We start from the raw sequence: 23,307 nt of genomic DNA on the forward strand, positions 1-23,307 counted from the left end.
CTGACAGTAGGGTAGTGTTTATTTTCTTAGCTATCTTCCATAATTCTCACTCTGTCAACACCACAGAACCTGAGATAACTAATACTACTCTCCCTTTGCTGCTGTGCTAATGAAATCACTGTCTGCCTTTCAGGAAGAATAGTTGGATTATGTGCTGCAGGAATTCATAAGCAAGGGTAACATGCTGAAAAGCAAATCACACCTGCTCTTTAAGATGCCTATGAAAGTAATCCCGGGGTAAGACATCTCTGAGGAGCAATCGTACACTAAAAGCTACTTGTATTTGTCTTCCACTTAAATAGTTTGCCTGTGATGCAATGAAAAATGCCTACTACTTAAGCATTCATTTTACATCAAATAGAGAACACGAGCATCTTCCAAATGAAATTGGCTTAATAAACCAGTCCTAATTTAAGAACAATATCTATTACAAGGTAATAGTTTTGGTGATAAATGACTCTCTGAAATGCGTTCCCTTTTGTGTTTAGTCAGTCTGCTTTGGTTATTGTATGTAAAACCATCAATTTGGTAGATTGTGTCTGCTACAACAACAAACCAGGGTATAAGATATGACAGCTATTCTCTTTCATGGGTTGGAGAAGTACAGAGGTAACATGGCCTATTAAGGAAGATTAAAAGAACGGAAGTTAATCTTGCCTAGAGCGGAGAAGACTGCAATGAGGCTGGAGGAAGTGTCTTATGTCTTTGTATGCATGAGTGGCTGCAAGAAGAGAGAGTCTGACTGTGTCTATGGTGAAAAGGACACAAAATCATGGAATTACCTTTCAGATATTCATATGAGACAACAGGATTTTTTTTTCCTAATATCCAAGGAAGGGCAATACTAATACACGAATGTCTAGGAAGGCTGCAAAGCTTTGACAAGCATCTATCAGAGAGAGAGATCTTGACTGACTGATTAGAAGAGCCAGTTTCTTTCCTGCCTTGTGTGGCAGTTTGTAAAGCTGCGTGTACAGGCTCTGCTCAGCAGTGCTCATGGTTTGAAGCTCCATTGCAAAAACTGACCAAACTAACATGCTGCACTTTGGGTCCCAGGGTCAGTTAATTTCTGTTCGAACAAGCAGACGTGCTCCTGCCTAAATATATTGAAGTGCACCTGAGGCAGAGGAGAGATGATGCCCTTTTCATCCTTACCATTTTGCTTTATTTCTCCTCTCTTGCTCCCTTCTCTCTCTGAGTCCTAGGCCTTTGGAAATTTAGTTTTTTCCTGAGCCAGAGGTGGTTTAAAGGCAGATGTGAGATAGGTGGGAAAAGCAGACCTTGAAGTCTGTCAGGACAGTTGCTAATGGTGAGCAGGAAAGGAATCCTCCTCTGCTGGCGGAATGCATTCAAGCTGCTCTGTGCTGTCTCTGTAGGTATACAGCTCATGGATCTGACTGGTGGGAAGGTCTCTGCTCCTCTCTGATCAGCATACACAGTGATACCCAGTGTTCCCATACTGGGGACCTTCCCTTCCCTTTTCCTGTTTTAGCCATAAAAGGGGTAGCTGCAGTCCTGTCCTCTCCCCAGGAGGCTTATCCCAGGGAAGAGTGGAGCCCATGCCTAGTGCAGGTGTCTGCTCTCTGTATCTATTGCTGTTTCTGCATCTGTAAATCTTGCTGTCAGGAGCGGCTGCTCCAAGGGTGGAGATGTAGCACAGGGCAGTTGCAAGCAGCTCTGAGAAGGAAGCTTGGTCCATCTTGTGAGCTTTTCCTAAGTCACTTTAAGTCAGATCTTGTCAATCGGAGGTAGCTGTGTTCTCCCTCACCCTCAAGAATGAAGCAAGGTGGCAGAAGGGAGTGTGAATGTATGTTTGAAGATGTGTGTGAGAAATGCTATCCTTCCATGTTGCCACTTCTTTCCTGAAAACTTTTTAGGAAGAGGGAAAACAAATTTTCACATAAGGAATATTTTTCATTAATTTCCCTGCATAGTCTGTTTAAACAGAAACATCTGGTCTTAGCTGAAATTACTGCCTGCTAAGTCAACTGTTCTAGACTGAGTACAGGGTAACAAATTGGCCTTTAATGCTGGAGAGGTTCAGTTAGACCCTTGAATCCTGTTTCTCTCCATCTTGTCATTAGTGATCTTCAAACTAATACTCCTTGTAGGGTGCTTTTTTTTTTTTTTTTTAAAAAAACTTTTCTCTAAAGGCTATCATGGATTTAAAAAAAAAAGTTTGACTTGCAACTCTTTGGAGGTTGAGCTCATCCCAGAACAGAGGTGCAAGAGAACCTCTTTGTCACTTAAAGTGACAGTGAAGTTCATGGAGGGGCAGGTGGTGGCACCCTTTTTACCTGAGTTGTGAGAAAACTGGTTTCCTCTTCTCTGCGGTTTGACCAGACTAATCAAGGACTACACTGAAAGATGTGGGTGTTGGAGCAATGTCAGCTTGCTGAGGATAGCATCTACTGATCAAACTACTGGTAAATACTTAAAAACATTACTACCTGTTCTGGAACTGTGCATAGTGTTTTCACCTCTGAAGTCAAAGGGAACTTCACCCTTGTTGTCAGTTGGTTTGTGATTTTTGTATTTGAGTGTGTTGTCAGCATGCTTAATCCTGTGCATGCTTGTGAATCGCTGTCAAAATGGGTGTGCGTACCAGAGGTTAAAAATGTTTATCTCTGTGTAAAAAGCGAGTGCTGTCAACATGTCAGTAGTTCTACTTCATAGGATCTCTCTGTCTGTAAATCTGGCATAGAATTCTTCAGTATCGGTCGCAACAAATGTGGCAGGATTTTTTGCCTCGTTGAGTTGGACAGCTGCATCATGGCCTTGGATTACGGGTGCTTGGATCGTAGTTTCTCCAAATGGGCAAATGACTTATTTACAGCAGGACTTTGAGAAGTCTGTGCCTCCCTTCTGTGAAAGAGATCCTTGAAGAGGGGGGAAAAAAAAGTGCTTATGAACTCTAATTGCATTTCCTGGAGTTTAAAAACAATGCTCACTCTTTCTGGACTCTGCTCTCCTAACTCTTGGAGAAGATTCTTCTCAGTGGTGGGGATGGGAACTTGTGCTTTCAGTTGATGGGGCCTAAGCTCCACATGGATCATGCTGCAAAGTCTGGGGTAGCCACTGTGTGCAATGTAGTGACAGCGGCAAAGTCCAGGTAGCCACCACTTCGGGCATTAATTCAAGTTCCTACTCATTGCTCATTCACACTTTACAAGTAGTAAGGCCTTTTAGTTTTTTTTTTGTTTGTTTGTTTGTTTTTTAACTTCCCACCACTGAATGGTATGGAGACATGTCAGGGTCCCAATGGGATTAGCTTGCTAATGGTGCTTTAAACATGTTTTGTTCAGAATAGAGACCAAACCCCAAACCTTTTCATGAGGAGTATGACCAGTGCTGAACAGAAGCAGTTATCTTGCTTCTACTTGGTCCTTTGTCCATCTGGTGTCATGACCAGAATTCAGTGCAAGTTCTGAAAAAACAAAAACAAAAGAAAAACACAGACAAGGCACGTTTCTGAGTGCCAGTGAGTTTCTCTTTTTTCATTGGCTGAAATGAAGAAATCATCTTCAACACTGTGTGGCAGAGGCATGTTTTCACTGACCTTACTCTGGTGTTTACCTGTGGGTTTAGCTGGGAGCCGAGTATGCTATAATCTTGGGACAAACTTGTCTCTCTGTGCTTCACTATTATGAAGAGCAGTGAGGAATAGCTGATATTTATCACTGAACAAATAAATTGCAAATCTAATGTCTAGCTATCAAAATGGTCTGCATGTCTGATGTTCTTTGGAAGTCATTTTCAGCTTCTAGTGCCTCTTATGTTACATGCATTCATGTTCCTATACATGGCATGCACACAGATGCAGAGCATCTGGCAGAGTGGGATTTCTGGGCACTTGCATAATATAAATATTAATAACAGTAAGTCAGTGGCACTCCTACTTCTCTCCTCCTTCCATCTTCCCACACCAAAATGGGAAACGTACTTTGTTGCTGATGCTCCTGTGCCTTTCGGGCCGCAGGAACAGGAGATGGAGTTCTGTGAGCGGCGACTCTGTTTGCATACCCTTAGGACTGACTCCTCAAAGAGGAATGACTTTGGTACGATGTCTCTATCGCTTCTGATGTACATAGTGCTCGTGCTGCCCCAGATAGCTAGTGCATCTTTACAGTAACCTTTGCTTACTGGGTTGCAGACAGAGGAATCCCTTTGAGGGAATGTTACTCCTCTTGTTGGAGTTAAGGGACTCTCATGACCTTTATTCAGAGGCAATGATGCACACCTAGTGCTCTGTTTATGTTGAACCACTGTTATGCATGCAGATGCTGTACCTCCTCTATTCTGCTTTGGCTTTCTATTATGTTTCCCTCTCTCTCTCTCTCCAGTGTTTCTTTTCTCAATTTTCTGTGGCCTATCCCCGCTGCTCTTTCCTATTTTCATCTTCTCCTCAGACCCAACTCTTACTTTTTGCAAGAACTGGAAAGGCTGGACTAGACTCCCTCCCCCCTACCTTTTCCCTTGAAAGTAAGATGTTTGCAGTGAAACACTGAGGCTTAACCCACAATGTCATTAAGTGAAATCTTTCTCTGTTCTAGGCACTCCTTGGGAACTGGTGGCACCAGATGAAGCTCATTCCTGAGCTCAAGCTTGTTGCCTCCTGCTCAGCAACTGATAAGACAGCCATGATGCTTACTTAATTTCCATTGAATAAGTTGCACATACTCTGGTAAGACAAGTCTCTGTCTCTGTTCTATAAATTCTCCATTGCACAATGGTATCAGGTAATGTTGCTGGTCTTTTAATGTTCCCTTCCCTCCAGGTACAATCTGCTGGTACTATACTCTCAGGCTCTGGGAAACATGAATTATGGAGAAAATGTGGAAGAGGTTACTTTATTTACAAGTAAAGAATCATTTAAGAAAAAGTTTCTGAAAGTTGCTTTAGGCTGTGTAAGGACAGCTCCTGCAGAGTGGGAGAATGACTGGGTATTGGATTGATTCCTGTAGGGAAACTACAGGGAGCATTGCTCCCTGGAAGCGTCCTCTTGCCTCGGAAGGAAATCCGAAGATATTCTCATTTCTGACTTAGGAACCTAAGCTAAGTGGATTTGCTGAGGGCTTTGCAGCCCAGGGAAAACCTGTGAGCAAACTGTTGAGCAAGTGATTTTCAGACAACAGAGAAAGTGTTGTGTTTTGCAGAACTGGTGGTCAGAAGCTAGACTCGGGGGTTTGGTCCTGGGGAGGCTTGAAGGTCTGCAGGGAAATGAGGGAGGGTAAGGTGAGCAGAGGAAGTTGGATCTATGGCCAGAGAGAAGGGGTTTATACTCCTGGGTATATCTGGGCTCTGTGTTTCCAAAAGAGTGGAGCAGGAGACTGTTTTGGAAGGAGCCCGGGCATTGGGAAGGGCTAGTTTTAACAGAATGCATGAGGTCTCCCTGCGCACTTGTTCAAACCAGGCATTTTCCTGGTCATTCACCTCTCATTTTTTTTTCAGTTTACCTTTCAGTAGTTTATTCTGTCTTTTCTTGCAAAGCTCCGTTTCCCATTACTTTAATTCCCCCTCTTCCTTTTCTTTCCATCTTTTGCTTGCTTTTTGTTCACGCTCTTTGCCTGTGTCTCTTCTTTATGTTCCTCCTATTCCTGCTCTTTCATTCCTGTTTCATACTTTTTACCCTCTCTCACGGCTCTGCATTCTCCTACCCCACTTCTGTGCTTTCATAGTGCATTAAATCTGGCAACAGTCCACCGTCTCCTGAAAGCTAATGGGGTACAACGGAAAGCCCCATAGTTGTGATTTAGCATCTTGGCAATTGTCCAAACATACTTCTGTATCTGGTCTGCTGTAAATTTCAGAGACATCTGACCATGTTTTTATCTACAGCTGTATCATTTATGCTGTTTTCCTCAGCGTTGGTAATCACTGTTTCCTCTCTTGTTTTGCCTATATAGGTTACGCTTTGTTCTCTAACAAAGCTGGCTGAATAATATCTGCCTGGAAATTCTGGGTCTCTGCAACTTGCAGTTTCTCCTGTCCAAACAATCCTGGAATATCAGAAGAGGTGAATGTTAAATTACTGCTTCCAGGAGTCTAAAATCCCAATTGCTGGCACTTAGACTTTTAAACTTCTCTGTTTCTGATCCTGACAGATAGGATAATGTTGAGTCTTCTGTGCCTGTCATAATTTATCAATTTGTAAATTTAGTCTTGTGTCTTACTTGGATTTTTTGTTTCTCTAACATCTGGTTAGATGAGCTTAAAGAAAATGGTGCAGTGATTTAAAGAGTATTTTCCACGTGGGCTTATCTGCTTTTCTTACTAAATAAACTTCTGTTATGATAATTCTCTGTGTTTCTGACAAACCTATGTTCTTTGAATCCAAAATCTCTGGCAGTCCCTCTAGTAATATACAGAAGTGAATTGTGAAGGTGGTGTAATGGACTGTGTCTCCAGTTTAAAAACATCTGGATTTAATACGTTAAACGAATTTAATGATTTTTTCTGGTTGCAGCAGAAAAGAACTACCACAAGATGGTACTGTTGAGCTTTTGTCTGCACTTTAAAGAGCCTGGGCTTGTGTGAACCGCTTTCACTGAGGGATTTATATGGCAGGATCAACCTGGGTCATCTCTGCGGAATTTTTGTTTTGTTATTAGCACAGAAGCCTTGTATATGCAGGAGTTTTAGCCTGTGGATGACTTGCAAATCCTTAGCTACTTCCTAGCTATTCAGAATTTAGCATTTGAGGTGTACTATTGGCTGTTTAACTTGTTTGACTGGGGGCCCATCTGCTGCTGTTAATCTATACATCAGCTTCCTTTCAAAACATGGTTTTTAGCAACTGAACACACCTGGGGTTGTGCTGCAGGGTCAGAGTTGCTCCAGTCAGGATCCAGGGTCAGATCCATCCCTCACATGTATTTCATGGCAAGCAGATGGAGTGTCCCAGTCCAAAAGAGGTTCCTTCTGGAACTGCCTTTTCTGTTTGCAAAACAGTTTTTCTCTAGTGCAAGGAAATGCTCATTTCCAAGCACCTTGATACATCAGTTAAGTGTGAGCTTTTCCTGCTTGGACCCCTTCTAAAACCAAGGTTTGATCTGGTTTTTAATCAGTTGGCCTTTTGCTGCTCCTTCACCTGTGCTCACAGTATTCTCCTCCTCCTTTCTTGTCCGTATTGTCCTAGTTTTATTAACAACCCTGTTTCTTCCACTAGGGTACCAGGCGCCACTGAGCTGGAAAGCGCTTGTGGGTGTCTGAGCCTCCTGCAAAGTGGTACCTCAGAGGAAGCTCCAGGGCGCGTAAACCAGACAGACCAACTATTCCCAAAGCAAAACAGGCATCCCCTTCCCCTCCCTCCTGACGGAAGAGCCCATTGCCAAATTGGTCATTTCTTTCCCCCTGACAGTGGTTGCTCTAAGTGAGCTGGCAGGCCTCTGCAGGTACCATTACTTATACTGACAAGCTGCTATTTTCCTATTAGGATTCTCTGGTTTTAGGCTGTAAATCACTGACTATATTACTTGCCAGAGCCCAGTCCTGGTGGTTGTTCTATCCAGGGGATTGAATGAGGAATGATTATATTTCTGCTTTATTGTTGTTCCAGGTCTGTTTCCTTTCTTCCTAGCAGGGAGAGTACGTGCTTGATCCTTTTCCTAGTCTTCTCTCTCCACATCTTGTTTCTCTGCTGCTTTATCTACTTGGGTTGTGATTTCGTTCATCTTTGTCTCTCCTTCTACTTGCATCTCTAGCAGTTTCCAAAAGCCTACTGCCAGCCCACTGCAAAAGCAGTCTTTCTCTTCTCTTATTCCTCAAAAAGTAGCAAAGGGTTCAGCTGTGTGCTGGGGTTCTCTGGCTTTGCTTCTGGAAACAGAGTTAAGAATTAACATAGCACTTGAGTGCAGCATTAGCTTTGCATGAAATGAAGGCCAACAGTGGCCCCTACTCTTTTATAACTATTTTTACCTGGAAATGGATCTAGCTTCCATCCCAAGCTTTTTCCTAAATTTGTTTAGATTGGAGTTTCTGTCTGTGATAGCTACAGAAGTTCAGAGTTTGGCTACTTATATAAACATCTCGTTTGCTGCTTTTCTTTGCCTTGTTTTTCTTTTTATCCAACCTTTTCTCTTTCATATTTTCTCTAATTTTCTGTTATTTTCCCGCATGTGCCCTCTTTACCTACCCTGGAACTCTCCTCTTCAAATAGAATGTCTTTCAGATGCAGGCATGTCCTACACAGCCTTCTCTGAAAACTTGTAATGTGTTTCAAATGACCTGCTTTAATTTTCATGCATGGCTGTATATTTCCTCTGCTCATAGATCATCAGTGATTGCTTTAGAGAAAGGCATCCTCTGTTTTGATAGTTCCCCAGAGATGAATGTTATTCGTAAGATGACATAAAAGCCTTTTTTCTCCATTCTGTAGCTGAAATACATGCTTATAATGGTTATTATTTCTGACACTTGCTATTTTATTAGTAATACGGAGACTTATGTCTTAATCGGCTAGTTGAAATTGGTCTGTAGTAATGGCAGTACCATTCTAATAGCAGGGTAGAATTTTGCTAAGTTTGGTAGAAATACTAGCAAAGGCTGGTATAAAGGCTATATTTTGTCAAAGTTCTGCTATAACCTTCAAAATAATTAAGTAGTACTCATGCAGTTAGAATTTTTCTGCCTTCTGATTGCTGGGTTTTTTTTTTTTGCTTGCCCTTACAATGTTTTTTGCTCGTTAATACGATTTTGTGGTGTTGTACTTGATGGATCACTTTTGTCTGCAAACCGTTCCTGGCAGGAACATTTTGATAAGCTGTTATCCTATTCTTGATGGCTGTTACAGTACAGTAAGGAACTTCTTGGTATGTACCTCCTTCCCAGTGAGTTATTTATTTGATTGCACTTTATATTCGGTTAAAAATATATTTCTTTTCACAAAAATGGAAAAAGCTTTACTGAGGTGACACTTCCATAATATTTAGTGAGAGGGGACATGAGTGAGAGAAGAGATAAACTTTCCAATGTCCCTACAAGGAGACAATCATTTAAAAAGATTGTGCATGATAGTGTATATCAGTACATGCTAGGCTTTAATGGCACCCTTATTACTAAAACAACAATGCCAATGTCCTTAAGGCATTGATTTTCTCCTTTAAAAGTGTCACTGAGCCTCCAATTCCAGCAAGCCATATTTAGGAATCTTCTAATTCAGATAAGTAGTTATGCCCCTACATTTGACTGATTGCTGTCATGTCCTGCCTTCAATAAGACAGAGCTGAGGGCTCTGTCCTTTTTTCACTAAAGTCATTAGAAGTTGCTTCAGTCATCCTTGCAGGCATGTCTCTAAACAAGGGATTTCACTTTTCCAAGCGCTTCTAACAGCGGTTACTGCTTTGCTCTTATTATTGGAGCCAGTGGATAGTATTAAATGCATCATGATGAAAGAAAGTAGGAAGTGTCAGTGAAAGCTTTCATGATGAAACAGGACTGATTTCCAATGGTCAGAAGTTTACTGAGAATCAAGTGGTATCCATGAGAGGTATGCAGAAGAAACCAATGATTTGTAGTGTGATCTATCAGTGAGGCTGACGGGAGGAAAGCATACTGGATGAACTTGTATAGCGAATCCCCAGTGCTGTCTGAAAGTGCTAAGGAGACTTCTGCTTCCTGTTTTTACTTTTGCAAAGGTTTGGCATCTGTTTCACTTGTCGTGAAACAGCCCAAAGGAGAGGAGACTATTCAAGCTAAAGGACATCAGCAGGTGTGGTTCTGTGCAGGCACCTGTAATTTAGCAAAAGTCAGAGCAAACTCAGCCTTGATCCAAAATGTGGTCACTGTATATGCACTGTTTCTTCTCCATGAATCCTGCCTCCAAGCAGCAGCTTTTCAGAAATGAAGAAGCATTCTTCACTTCTAGCGTTCTTGTTTCTCTCTCTGCCTTTTCCTGGTTAGCAGCATGACTCTCCAGTTCTGGCCCTTATGTCTTAAAGTTGCTGCAGAACATGGCCCCCCTTATGTCTTTATAAGAAGTTCTCTTTCGTGTTTAATCTTCAAAAAAATATGGCCCCCCAAAAATGCTGTCATGTTCTTCAAACATGCAGAATGTGCTTTAGATAAGAGCAGAGCTGAAATGATCTGTGGGGTATGATTTGAAGTGCAGGGGCTTTGAGCATGTGATTATGTGTGTCAATTCTCTCAAGAACCAGTGAGCTGCTGCTAAAGCTTATCAGCAAAAACAAAATGAACAAAACTAGCAGGAAGTTCTGAGGGGTTCAGCAGTAGCTGGGCAAAAGGTTGGAGGTGTGTGTTCTGCTCTGCAGCCTACCTATTGGTCAACAGAGGAAGGAGAACAGACAAGTTCTTCTTGAGTCACTGTGTTCCCTCTTCTAGGTGACTTTCCTGTAGAAATGTGAGCAAAATCCTGGTGCAACTGTCCTGTTCATGAGCTCTGAGGATGGCTGCATTTATGCTTCATCAGTAGGTAGGAAAGGACAAATTCAGAGCAGCACACTGAAAAGATGAGTGAAGTTGCCCAAACCACATCCACAGATGCAGACGGCTGAATCTTTTTGCCTGGGGATTCCTGGACTACGTTAAGGTGAATGTTTAATTTGCCTGAGCAATACCCTGGTTGCATTTACCAGGTAGATAGCAGACTAATAATGAGATACCTGTACTGAAAGTAGTCTAGTTGTGGAGTCATGGAGATTTTTTGGTATGATGATTTCCACTGCTGGAAAGACCTGAAGATGCTTCCCAGGATTCCCCTGCCAATTCCCCCCCTGCCTACTCTAGTCAACAGAGAGAGAAGAGCGCCTCCAAAACACGAGGGATGGGGTGCCTCTCTCTCAGTTGACTCTGTGGAGGCATACAGTGACCCCAGTCGAAATGCCTGACTTTAGATGGCTTAAGCTATGTAGTGAAGCACGCTGTTATCTGCACTGCACTGAAGTATAAATATCCAAGTTAGTTTAAGTACCAGCAATAGTAGCACAGAACACCTCTTGGGCTGATGTAATTGGCTCAGAGAGGATTTGGAGACAAAAAATAATAAAATCACTGAATATATAATCTGTGTGATTCAGAATATGTTGACCGTTTTGTTCTCTGTCAAAAGGCTGGGAGGTAATGAAGGATTTTTTTTTTTAAATAAAAAAGGTCTGAATTTTAGTCTGATGAATGAATAAAACTGCAGAGAAAAAGAATATTCCTGAAATCTCAGGATGAAACAGGGGAATGAGTTGCTCACGCAACTCTTATCATTGTGAATGGAAAAGGTAAGGCTGCTCATTTTCCAGCCAGCCTTCAGGGAATATATAATACAGTACACTTCTATAGGTGGAAATAAAAATGTTAAGTCTCTTCCTAGATCTGAGACACTGCGCGTAAGAAGTAAAGAAAGATTTCAGAGAGAGAGAAAGATAAAAACTACGAAAGGAAAAAAGTTTTGGGACCTAATTGCAAAGTACTGCAGAATTCCTACCAGACGTAACCTCATCCATGGAAAACAAGAAGGCAGTAGCATTGTGCTGTTAAAATACCTTGTACTTCATGATAATTAACAGTTAAGTTGCTTTGTTAGTTTTCCGAGCATAGGTTATCATGCACAGTGTGGATTAGCATTTCCAAAACTCTTACTTGCTGCAGGGAGAACGTTTGCAGTTGTTCCTAAAGTATTCACATTTGTTATCGTTGCCAGTACGATCACATGCATTCATGCTGCAGGTGGATATGCATAGAGCTCTTCACTGATACCGGAGCTCAGGGATTAACAGGAATTGTGTTTCTCAATTACCTTAGCTGTTTTGGAAAATCCAGTTTTGTGTTCATGAATATTGCATGTATGTTCTTAGAAGCATATTGGAAATGTAAGATCATTGTTGTTGGGCTAACTGATCTCCCTATCTAGATAGCTGGGTGGGCAGTCATCTTTCTGAAGTAGCATGTCTCAGAAGAGGAATCTGTTTTATCTTCAGAAAGAGGTGATGTAGTAATGAGTAACATGAAGCTAAACTAAAATACTTAACTGCACTGAAAATATGGTCTGGCAGGATCCTGTCTTTATATCGGGAGAATCCCAAAACAAGACTGTGCTCAACTGATCCATGTTGTGTCCAAGAGCTGTAGATCTTGGTCTAATAGTTGCCATGAACTGCTGAACCCTACAAGTTGTTTACCATTAGTGCTGTCCATGTCCCTGAAGGGACAAAAGTCTTTTTTTGGCAGATCACTTTCTTGCAGTTTCTTAATGTCACAGTGAGACAGTTGCCACAGAAATAATTTAGATAGTGGAGAAGATGTAAAGGTTAAACTGACAAGGGCCTCCATAAATTGTTGAGCTTGTCCTTAGTGAGAATCTTCATGAATTAATTTAATCTGTTCAGCAGACTGTGGATGGTTGGATTTCATCCCTGGTCCCTCCAGAGCTTCTGAGCTCTTAGAGGGTCATTTGAAGAACATATCTTACATTGTGTATATAGAGAGTCTCAAGCTTATTGTTACTCTAGCAGCGACTGCAATGTTAGATTGCAGAGGCTGTCAGGGAGATACATAGGTACAACCATATGGAATTTTCATCCATTAATATCAGCTGGCCTTTTATAGTGTGGGACCTTGGTCCTGGGACAAAATAATCTCATCTGAGCAGATATATACCTGTTGGTGTTTTATTAGCTGCTATGAGGGGTTTTGTAATTAACATATGATTTGCTTATACTCTGCACCTTCTATTTGAAGGTGTGATAAGATGTCTAGTTCTTAGTTCAATCCACACTTGAATCTCAGCTGACTCCACCAAAAGGTTTTCATTCTTAGAAAAAATTTTGGTCTATTTCCAGGGAGCAAATCTAGGATGATGAAGCCAGGAAATACAGTCCAAGTAAGCTTTTTTTTCTGGTGTGCCAAGATGTAGCAGATGGGACAAAATGCCAGCCTAATTTTGCCAATGGTAACTAATGTATAACTCAGCGATATCCCCCAGTGCATGGGGACAGAGTTGAAGGTAGCAGTTCACTAAAATGTGAACTGTGTGCAATGTGCAAATGCCCAACACCCCTCTGGGCAGGACTCTTATTTCTAGGTTAGAGATGATAGCTCTAGGACTTAGGCAGGAAGGGTTTAGTAAAGTTTCAGTCTCTGAAGCAGTACAGGTGATGCCAGGTGTGCAGTGCTTCTGGGCTTGTGATGAGAATAGTGAAGTTACAGAACCCCAGTTTGTCCTAGGCTTCTCTCTGTTACCTTGTCTTCCAGGAATTTTATTTTAGAGGAGAAAGATAAATGTTTATCCCAGTTTGTCTCTGGTTTTACCATCTTAGAATTTATTGGAAGTAATAGTATTTTAATGTAGGTTCTGAATTTATCTTAGCCGAATATAACATTGAACTTGAGTAGATCACTGTCCCATACTAGGCCTTCTTAAATAGAGAAGGTCATGCTCTCTATGCTCCTCTAGAACATAAGGATCAGACCACAGTATGTGGGAGAAACTCTTCTCACATCCCTAGTGGTGAGCTAGGCAAGGAACTGTTTTTTTCTGTAGATGGACAGCCCAAATTTTCCTATAGGGGAATAAGTAGCTTTGTGCTAACCCAACAAGAAAGCCTTGTGAAGAGCTCATTGGGGCTGAGATGGTATGATAGAGTTGCGGTGTGCTTGAAAGATGGTACCACCTGGCAGGCCTAATGAGATTAGGTAGATAAAGACCTTAGTACCCCATAGGAGAAATCAGTTGATGCTCTGTGTGCTTATGTTTTCTGACTTCTGCCTGCCTTAATGACCCTGGTTTAATTGAAACAGAAGGGATGATGCTTTCAGGACTCCCAACCGCAAGGTGCTGAGCACCTTCCTTTCCCATTGACGCTAAAGAGAGTTATGTTCTGCTCTGCACAGTTGGGCTTTCAGAGTGAGAGAATCAGAGCTCCAAACCCAATCACACTGAATTATAGCATATTGGTTATAGATATGTCCCAACAGACTTCTAACGTGACTGATTTGTAAGACCTGCTCTCTGCGTTAATGGGGAGTTTCCTGTTTAAAAAAAAAAAAAAAAGTGATAGCAATTTGCTTGCATATACTTGCTAATTTCTGAATGCAGGTGTGTTGCTGAAGTGTTGTGCCTCACTTGCTTTCTTTTCTGTTGGTTTAATAACAGTAACTTTTGGTCAGTTGCTATGGAAGATCAGGGAGCAGGATTTGATCCCGGATAAAGTGCCAAGAGATCTCCAAGGAGCTTATGCCATGTAAACCCTGAAAGGGCTGAAAGAAGACAAGTGCAGGAACAGCCCATGTGTCTGAATAGTCCCTGACAGCCTTTACAGTAGGTTCCCATTTTTATTTTCTTTTAAAAATCTGTACATAAGGAGGATAAAAAAACTTACAGCTTTGTCCCTCAAAATGTCAGCTATTTTGGCCTCTGGCTTTTGTTTTCTTAAGCTATTGTAAGATCTGTTGCCTTCTGAGCAAGCAGATCTGGTTCCAACCATGTTGTAGGGGCAGAGGCTTGTAAATTTTAGAGTTATAGCAAATAAAAATTAATTTCAGCTTCACCAAAATACCGTTGAAAATGGTGGGAAAATGCTGTAATTCTTGTTGCCTCACATTGTCATTTTTGATTGGGAATAATTACAGCCAATCTCTGTGTTCATGCTAGTTGCAAACTCTCACAGCGAGAAGATGCCCAGAGCTAACCGATGAGGCTCAATGTTCAGGCAGGGCAGGTTTTCTAGAGACTCCATCAGGAGCAGACCATTCCCAAGAGAGGGTGTGCACATGTCAACATTGTTAGAAAGGAGCCATAACAGCTTTTCCCTTTCTTGGTTGTGTTTTCTGATGCCCGATGTGGGTGTGCCAACCTCCCAGAATCTTGTGAAAGGGCAGACCGTGAAAGCCTTGAAATAATTATTTAAAAACCTAAACAATAAAAACAAAGCTCACTGAGAACTGGCTGAGCAGGTTGCTCCACGCTGACGAATAGTGCAGACTTGTTTCTGGCTCTTTTGTTTTTCCAAGTTTGAAATCTCTTGGGGGCAGGATTGCTGGAAAGAGCAGTGATGTAAGAGCAAGGATAAAGACTTGAGAGTTTTATTTTTAGCAATGGCTAAAATAGTCCTCTCTCTGGCCTTATGACTCTCCTTTTGGTCCCTACAGCATTGCAGGTGTTGAGGGTGGCTTTTGCCACAGCTTTGTTCAGGGCACGGGCCTCAGGGGCAGAATGGAGCCAAAAGCTTTGAGATCAGATCCATAGGTGGGATTCAGCGCAGTGGGGAAGGGTCCTGGCCATACTGGTTTACAGAGGGAAGCAGCTGGCTTGAAGTGCAAATACAGGATTTGCACAGGCTCATAATCTTTCCTCTGAATACTTTGTCCTTAAAACACTCATCATTTTTATTGCCTAAAGTCCTGAGCACCAAACTGTCTGCAGCTTTGGTTAGAGAAAAGTGGAGCGTTGCATGATATTCTGCTGATATGTGTAAGATGATGATGAGATATTGTAATAATGGTGGTGGAATAGATGCCCTCAGCAAGAGAGACAGCTGAGTGGCTAATGTTCTTTCTGTGGCGGCACCCTAATTACCAAGGACACATTTGTGTTCATGCACGTTATTTGGTAATCATACTTAGTAGACCATAGGGGACAGTTAGGAAAACTTAAACATGTGGCAGCTTCCACTACATCATCGCTATAAGCACCAGCAAGATTGGGATCACGGCCTTAAAAAGTTTTGGCGCTAAACAGTGGGAAGCAGCTTGCACGTGTTGGAGGACTGAGGAGGTTGTTTTGGAAGGTGAGTGTCACGCTGGAAGTCCGAATTCTCCTTTTCCTTGTGAGAAAGGAAAGGATAACTATTTAAATTTCCTTCTTCTCCGTATTTAAATAACAGGAGAAATACATATCTGTTTCTCATTACGTGTCTTTTAATAAGTAAGTGGCAGTGATTTTATCTAAATCTGAGCTCTACGGCAGGTATGATGTTAAACACAAAGGTAAACACAAGTGATGAAACAATGCTTTGTACTGTACAGTGTGCCTTGGTATCTTATTAATTCATAATTATCCCTCTCCTAGAAGAATATCATTGTTTGTGAAATGACTTGGAACTTGGGAACTAAGTGGTGGCTTGACAATGGCTGCTGATAACATCGCTGCCACCAGCTGCCACGGGTCTGCCTGAGACTGGCCAGCGTCCAGGGCGGGTTGTCTCCCTTGTGTCTGCTTGGCTCCTGCATTGATTCTCGTGGTCAAAGCTGGCTGTGCTGGATGAGAAGCTGTCATCCCTCCGAGTGGGGAAACGGGGTAACAGGGAACAAACTGAAAGAGTGACACTTTATTCCAGAAGACTTATCTATTGAATCCTCTCAAACAATGTTGGCAAATATCACAGAGCTAAGTTCTGAGTATAAAATGTGTGTTTGTAGAGTAACTGTGTGCAAAACTTGTATTTGAGCAAGGAAGGAGATTGCAGGAGCATCGTAGCAGTTAGCTGCTGTGTGTCTGCCAGCACTGTATGCAGACGTTTAGATACTGTGAGCGTGTGCACAGAAATACCTGCCTTCAGAATTTGGTATACTTGTGCTGGGATTTCCAGCCAACACAGGCAGGACGGCACTGCAATGGGGCAACCTTCCTCCAGGTCAGCACATGGCAGTGAAAGTGCAGGAATTCAGGCGTTAGAGCTCTAGCCTGGGGTGGGCACCTGTGAAATAAAACTCTTGCTGCAGCGAACCACTGGCTATCTCAGAAGTGCAACTCTTCAAATGCTCAGTCAGCCAGTTAGCAAGTCACAGGTCTGTGTTAAACTGCCTATGCTGTTCCAAAACAGGTCAGGTGACACCTTTAACCACGCATAGGATTCTGCTGGGCGGGCAGCTGAAAGCCTCCCCCGAGGGGCCTAGATGCATCCTTTCTAGCTAGCTGCCTCCAAAGCTTCTCTAAGTGCACATGGGGGCAAGAGAGGCAGAGGGAAAAGAGACAGACGAACATCACTCCTGTGGAGTCCAGCATGGTCCAGAAAAAGAAGCAGTGCTTAGTCCCAAATGGTGTCCATTCATGCCTGAAAGGCTATTGGAGGGGTTTTGGTTTTTGTTTGCCTGAAGTTGTTGGCTTGCAGCTGATAGAGGTGCTGGATATTGACGTTTCAACTATAAATCTCATTTAAAATATAGGTTTGTTTATTGGGGTATATCACCCAGGACTGCAGTCAAGCATGTGACATTACTGTGCAGTGGCAGATGAACAATTAGCACATCTGTGCATGAGCCTGTTGCTGTGCAGAGCTCTCGGAGGTGTTATTAGCATGCAGTTGTGTGTCTGCCTTAAAGCATCATATTGTTTATGGAGTGGCCTAGAACTGTTTGAGCTTGGACAATGGCTGCTGATAATATCGCAGCCAGAAGTAGTTTGCGAATTCGGATACGTGGAGCGTGTCGCCTGTGTCATGGCAAATTGGTGACTGTGTTTGTTCATCTCCCCATTGCACAGTGCATCTTGACATTGCCAGTGTTGGCAGTGGGGGAGAGGCAAGGATACTGGTGGGCTTGTGAAGAAGACGGTCCCATCCTGCTCTCCAAGAAGGCAGTGAAAGTTTTGCACCAAGTGTGATTTTGCTGACTGGCCTTTTCTTTCCACTGTTTTCAGTGGAATTGAATGTGTGTCACCTGTGCAGGCAAATCAGTGTCACTTGTAGGTAGACTGACTCCCTAGAGAGGCACAGAGCTCCTGCTCTGGCTCAAGCACACCTTCCCAGGAAGCAGGGCTGCAAGACTACGGATGCATTAAAGGTGTGGTATCTGCATAGACTCTACAACATGGCAGAAATGAGCAACCTACCTGAGCAGAAGTGTCTTGAGCTTCCCCTACGAGGCTTTGTCACCTACTTCAGCTGACACCAGGCAAAGACCATGAATCTCTCCATTCTTTTGAAATGGCACCTCTCTGTGTTGACACTCCTTTAGTGACTGCTATGGGCTCGAGAGGTTAGTGTGACCCGTGGTTAGGGACTATTGTCAGCCTGGTCACTGACGAGGCATTTTGAGCAGAACAGTCTCTATTTAAGTGGGATTCCCTGCAGCTCTGGGTACCTGCTGGAGCTAGCGGGGAGGACGAAGGGCTGCAGGACTTGCTCTTGGTTCCCTGGCTGTAACTGGAGGAGTATACTTTTCACTTCATGCTGTTGACTGGAGTATGTTTATTTGTTTATTTTATCTGGGAATGGAAAGGGGGAAGGCAGGCAGTGTGAAGCTGCCTGCTCAGTCTTTGGTGTGTTGGTATGGCCAGAATGGTCTGCAGTGCAGCTCAGCAAGGGTACCTTCACCTAGGACAGAAGTCTGATGAGCCTGTCTCTGAGTCATGGCTTGGAAAAGGCACATATTTGTCAGCTTTGTATTTTACTTTTCCTATGACTTTGCCTTTTTCTGGTCTTTTGTATTCCTAGGCTTTTGTGCTGTGAGACTGTTTGGTAGCCATTCATCTGTCAGCATCTCAGAACTCAGCACACTTCTCTGATCATTAGAGATGAGAGTAAAGAAGTAGGGCAGAGTCCTTATTTTTTCATGTTAGCTGTGTTTATTATGAATATTTTGTACAAAAATGATCTTTGTTTCATGATTTGGGGAATCATGAGTCATAACAGCGCATGATGAAACACTTGCATAGATGAGCTTTATCACTCGCATTTTCCATGGTGCACTCAGAGCACTGTTTGCTGGATGACTGCCGTGTTGATAGCTATTGCCAGGGCTACGTTTTGTAGTAGCTGTCTGGGGGAAAGACCTAGTTTCTACCCTTTCTAAGGGAGCATTCTGTGCCCAGACCATTTTATGTTAAGTAAAAATAGATTCACATTACTTAGGTGTGCTTCAAATAGCAACTCAGAATTGCCTTGGAAACTATTTCAGGTCCTGAAACAGCTGATGTGGGGTGGATTATTTTGGAAAAAAGGAATAAAAGAGAGGTGACAATATCTTAAATGTTTGTGGGATTTTCTGTTTACTTCTCTGGATAGTTCTGTATGCCTCTTCGGTCTGAATTATTTGTGATTTGTGACCTATAAGCTTTGTACGTAAGAGGCAAAAGGAGAATTTTCTTTGTTGTACTAACTGAGAGTGTCATTGGCAGGTGATTAAGACTGAAGATGCTAAAGGTTTTAGGCTTTATCCTGTGTGGTCTCCTGATGTCTTTGCGAAGTTCAAATGCAGAAAGCACTATCATCTCTCAAGAAGCATATGAGAAGGGTGAGTAAAACCTCTCCAGTTTTATCCTGGCCATTCTATACACTGTGTGAGCATTTCCCAACGACCCTTTTCTTGCTGCTCTGCTTATGTTTGTTTATACTTTCTATTAAAGTTCTCAGCCTTTGGAAATGTCAAGCTCCTAAAGAGCTTTTAGGAATCTGAGCAAGTCTGTTTTGTAGATTCCCCCTCCTCCTTAGCCCCAAAGAGTTTTGAAGGTCTCATTTTTTCCATCTAGCCTGCAGCAGCAGCTATTTTTGAGCTGCAGTCCTCTTGAATTAAAAACAAAAATGTTTCCCTTCACTCCTAAGAAACCAGGCAAGCTTTATGCTTCCTCAGATGCCCCGGCATGTGTTTGGATATCTGAATTCTGTTGTTTGCAACTTCTGTTGACTGAAAGCATAAATTCATTGCCTAGATAGCGCATCCTTTGACTCTTACCTCCCATAAGAGGAGATGTGGGAAAAATGACAACTTAGATGCTTTTTCATATAGTTACAGGTCATCATCCAGCACACTAGATCTAATAGTAGTGTTTTTCTTTACAGCTTGTGAAGATTCAACGAAGGGCCTTTTTGAGTCTGAAATGAGCAAATTCACATTCCCAGAATTAAAAGTGGATTCAATAGCTATCAAAGGGTGAGTGACAAACAGAATAAAGGCTTTGGCATGATTACTTGTCTCGTGATAACGTCTAGAGGTCCAGTTGTACACTAACTACACTACACCAGTCTCTGCACTGAGCGCTGTTTGCCTCATAGCAGAAATGGCAGCTGCAGGAGGAACGTATGTGATGGGTAAGGTTGTGTTAAGTACATCTATTACAATCTGTCTATGGGATCTACAAGCTAATTGAAGGAGAAACAGGCTTCAGCAAACAACTTTGAGCTGAGACTCCATCCACAAGGGATTACGTGGAGAGAAATGACAAGGCAGAATGAAACCAAAAGCATTTTATTGGATAAATGTCTGTGATATGACAAGAAAAGATGCAGCCTTGGGCACCTGCCTTGCAAAAGCCAGCCTCATTTCTGTCCATCCTCTCTCTCCATTTCATTTTCCACCTGAGCTGTTTAGGGACAGTTCTTCCTGCTACTCTGTGTTTAACTGTACTTTATTGTTGATGTTTGTAACAGCAAATAAAGGGCCCTGCAGGAGTTGCTTGGCTTGACACTCTAAGCCTAGATAACTTTGCTGCTCATATTTTCTGGTCTCGTTTCACAGGTTGTACGTCATGAATGTTACAATTCTTCCAATAAAGGCCAAGTGCGTCCCTGGAGTTGGGGTCAAGGTGTATTTTTCTGCTCTTCTGAGTATCTTTGGTACTTGGTGAGTGTTGGCTGAAGGCTCTTGTGGAGTTCAAATTCCTTTCAACAGCATAAGAGAAGTATAAGGAAGGCTTCTATGTGGGCAAGAGGAGGGAGAGGAAGTAAGGTGTGTGTGTGTGTGGCTTTTTTTTTTTTTTTTGGGTCAAGACACTACAGAAACAAAACACTATTTCTAGGTCCAGTGCAACCACACATGCTGCGTAGTTTTTATTGGAGACTGAGGTTCCCCAAAAGGATTGTTCAGAGCGTTACTGCCCTTCCCAGAGTCTGATGGTAGTTCTTGAGGGAGGTGGGTTTTAATTTGAATATACTTCTGTTCACCTACAGAACTATAGAAAGCAGATGCCAGGAACTGTGATGATGCATAGTACATATTCAGTGTGACTTTGTCTCTACAGTGGAAATGTCCTTGTGCCTGGTGTGGTCACTGGCACTGTAAGGTTAAACTGCAGTGCACTGATTCTGCTGGCAAACTACTCACCAGACAACAGTTCTGTCGGTGTCAGGGACTACACATGTGATGCAAGTCTGATAGATGTCAAAATAAGCTTGAGGTGAGTGCTGCTGATTTTTTTGCAAGCAGAAATCTATGAGCTAGGGCTCTGTGCTAAGACATGTCAACAGCCTTTTAATCTTCATTTGATACAGCTTGTATTTTTGATTTATCATCTTTGCTTTGGATTTATTTGCAGCAGCACAGCTGTTTGAGTGGCCAGAGAAAGGTTTCCTTCATGTCTCTGCATATCAGTGTCACAGATTGAGACTATTTTGATTTTAAACTCTACTTGGCAGGTCGACTTGCACAGATGCCAGTCCACCAAGATACTGTCCTACTGTTTGATTCTTCCCATCCTTTTCTTAGGTGTAAACCACTTTATGTTTGAGACTAATGCACAGCAATATATTTTATAGAGAGGCTTGGGCTGCACCCATGCAGAGGAGCATATACTCTGTTTAGACTGATATTAGACTTCTCACTGCATATCACAAGCTGTATGGCACTGCAGATGTGAAGACTGGGATCTAGCAGTTACAGGCTGTGCTGCTGCAAAGGGAGGACTAATGCACACGCTGTCAGTGCAAAGCACAGCCCGACTGATGTGGCTTGTCAGCTGTGGTCTCTCTGGGGCCCAGACCTTGTCATGGTAGGCTCTCGAGAATGAGCCTTATGAACCAGCCTTTGGTTGTGGACTTGACTGGCCTGGAGACAGCTATGAGATGAGGCCTGCTGTGGTTTGTTTGCTCTCTATTCACAGGAAAGGAATGAAATGAGTTTGTGTGCTAAGACTGCCCTCTCCTGAGGCAGCAGCCTGGTGGCAGCACTTAAAAACAGTCTCCTGATGATCACCTCCCTCTCATTTCTCTCAAGTGCTTTTGTCTGATAATGGTTTGTTCAGTTTCAAAATAGTTTCATTTTGTCTGCAGCAATGTTGACGTAAGCGTGAAAGCCGCATTAAGAAACAACGTCCTGTTTGAGTTAAAAAACAAGGTACAATTTCTGATTACGTTCTCTAGAGCCCTGAGAAATAAGAGAGAGTTTCTCTCACTCAGCTCCTCCAGGCATAGACAGGGAGCAGACACTTCGTAAGGTCCCCTTCTACCAACCCTTACTGCTGAAATGAAGCAGAGCCTTGGCTCTGCAGTTTTATCTTCCTAGCCATGCATGGAGATGTCAGCTCTCCAGAGCTGCAGCAAATGGCTTCCCTACTAGGAGAAGGGAGTGAACTGTAGTTCTGTTACCCCCTTAAAACCTTCTGAGCAGCGTGAGTTGTCCTTCTGTGCCCCATCTCTAGAGGAAGAGATACCTGCTCAGTTCTGCAGTGCTAAGGAATAACAGCATCTCTGAACCAAAGTGTGACAGTGTAGGTGACACACTGCCACCTCTAAAAGGGAGGAAAAGAACAGCCCTAGTTTTTCCCTGACTACTTCTGCATAAAATCTCTGAGCCTGGAATGGAATAACTTTCTCTTGTGTTTCAGACACCTAAAATACTTTCGAGTTGCTTTTCCATTGGGCACAGGAAGTTACTGCATCGTATAAATTGTGAGTGATGCACCCCTTTTCATTTTCTTTGTATACCTGATAATCATGGTGGAGAGATACCCTGATGCTTTCCCATTCTGGCCAGATGTTAGTTGTGTACTGTAGCGCTGTTGGACACACCTTATGTAACTATACAGTATACAGTATATAGCTGGACACACCTTGATCTATTACCAGCTTTAAGACAGAGCATCACCGGAATGCTCACTAATTATGCAGAGATGATACTCTGTTTTTAAACACTGCCAGAAACTTATGGAATGGAGAAACTGGGAGGGGAGTGGACTGGACGTGGTTCTTTCTAGGTGATGTCTTCCTATGTGGCTGTTGCAATCCAGGTCTATGAAGAGCTAATTGCAGCTCTAATGGGGGGCCTATAAGAAGTTCAGGCATGTAAAGGTTAGCTTTCATCATGAATTGTCTTTTCATTTTCTCTTGTATCAGTTGTTAACTGATATTTCTGTGTTGTTTTTGTCTGCAAATTGCTCAGTGTTAATATCCCTGTTATGTATATTTGAGGAGAGCTAAGAAATTCTTTGAGAGAGATGGCCTATGTTTCAAGATATTTTATGCGGTTTTGAAAATTTTATTGGAGGGGCTATGTTGGTTGAGATTTGGGCCTATTCTTTGAACTGGATTGAGTCTTCACTTTCTTCTTTAAAAAAAAAAAAAAAAAAAACCAACCAAAACTGTATACCAAGCAGACTTGCTTTGATGCCTATTTAATTTAGATGGTCTAATATAGTTCAGCAGCAACTCAAAA

General features: G+C 42.5%; 1 protein-coding gene across 5 annotated transcripts in view; it reads left to right on the forward strand.

Moving 5' to 3' along the window:
- Window positions 1-23,307, forward strand: part of LOC104140623 (BPI fold-containing family B member 3-like) — a 43,890-nt gene that overhangs the window by 4,014 nt on the left and 16,569 nt on the right. For all 5 annotated transcript variants that reach the window (XR_011135276.1, XR_011135274.1, XR_011135275.1 and 2 more), the window contains exons 2-8: window positions 4,554-4,684; window positions 19,061-19,176; window positions 19,722-19,812; window positions 20,398-20,502; window positions 20,900-21,055; window positions 21,927-21,990; window positions 22,481-22,544. Coding sequence is in view for 1 of the 5 variants with exons in the window: in XM_068912285.1 (XP_068768386.1) it covers window positions 19,077-19,176; window positions 19,722-19,812; window positions 20,398-20,502; window positions 20,900-21,055; window positions 21,927-21,990; window positions 22,481-22,544 (580 nt within the window). In the remaining 4 variants the exon portion in view is untranslated. The remainder of the gene's footprint in view (window positions 1-4,553; window positions 4,685-19,060; window positions 19,177-19,721; window positions 19,813-20,397; window positions 20,503-20,899; window positions 21,056-21,926; window positions 21,991-22,480; window positions 22,545-23,307) is intronic.

The sequence above is a fragment of the Struthio camelus genome, chromosome 18 (assembly GCF_040807025.1).
Source record: "Struthio camelus isolate bStrCam1 chromosome 18, bStrCam1.hap1, whole genome shotgun sequence".
Lineage (NCBI taxonomy): Eukaryota > Metazoa > Chordata > Aves > Struthioniformes > Struthionidae > Struthio > Struthio camelus.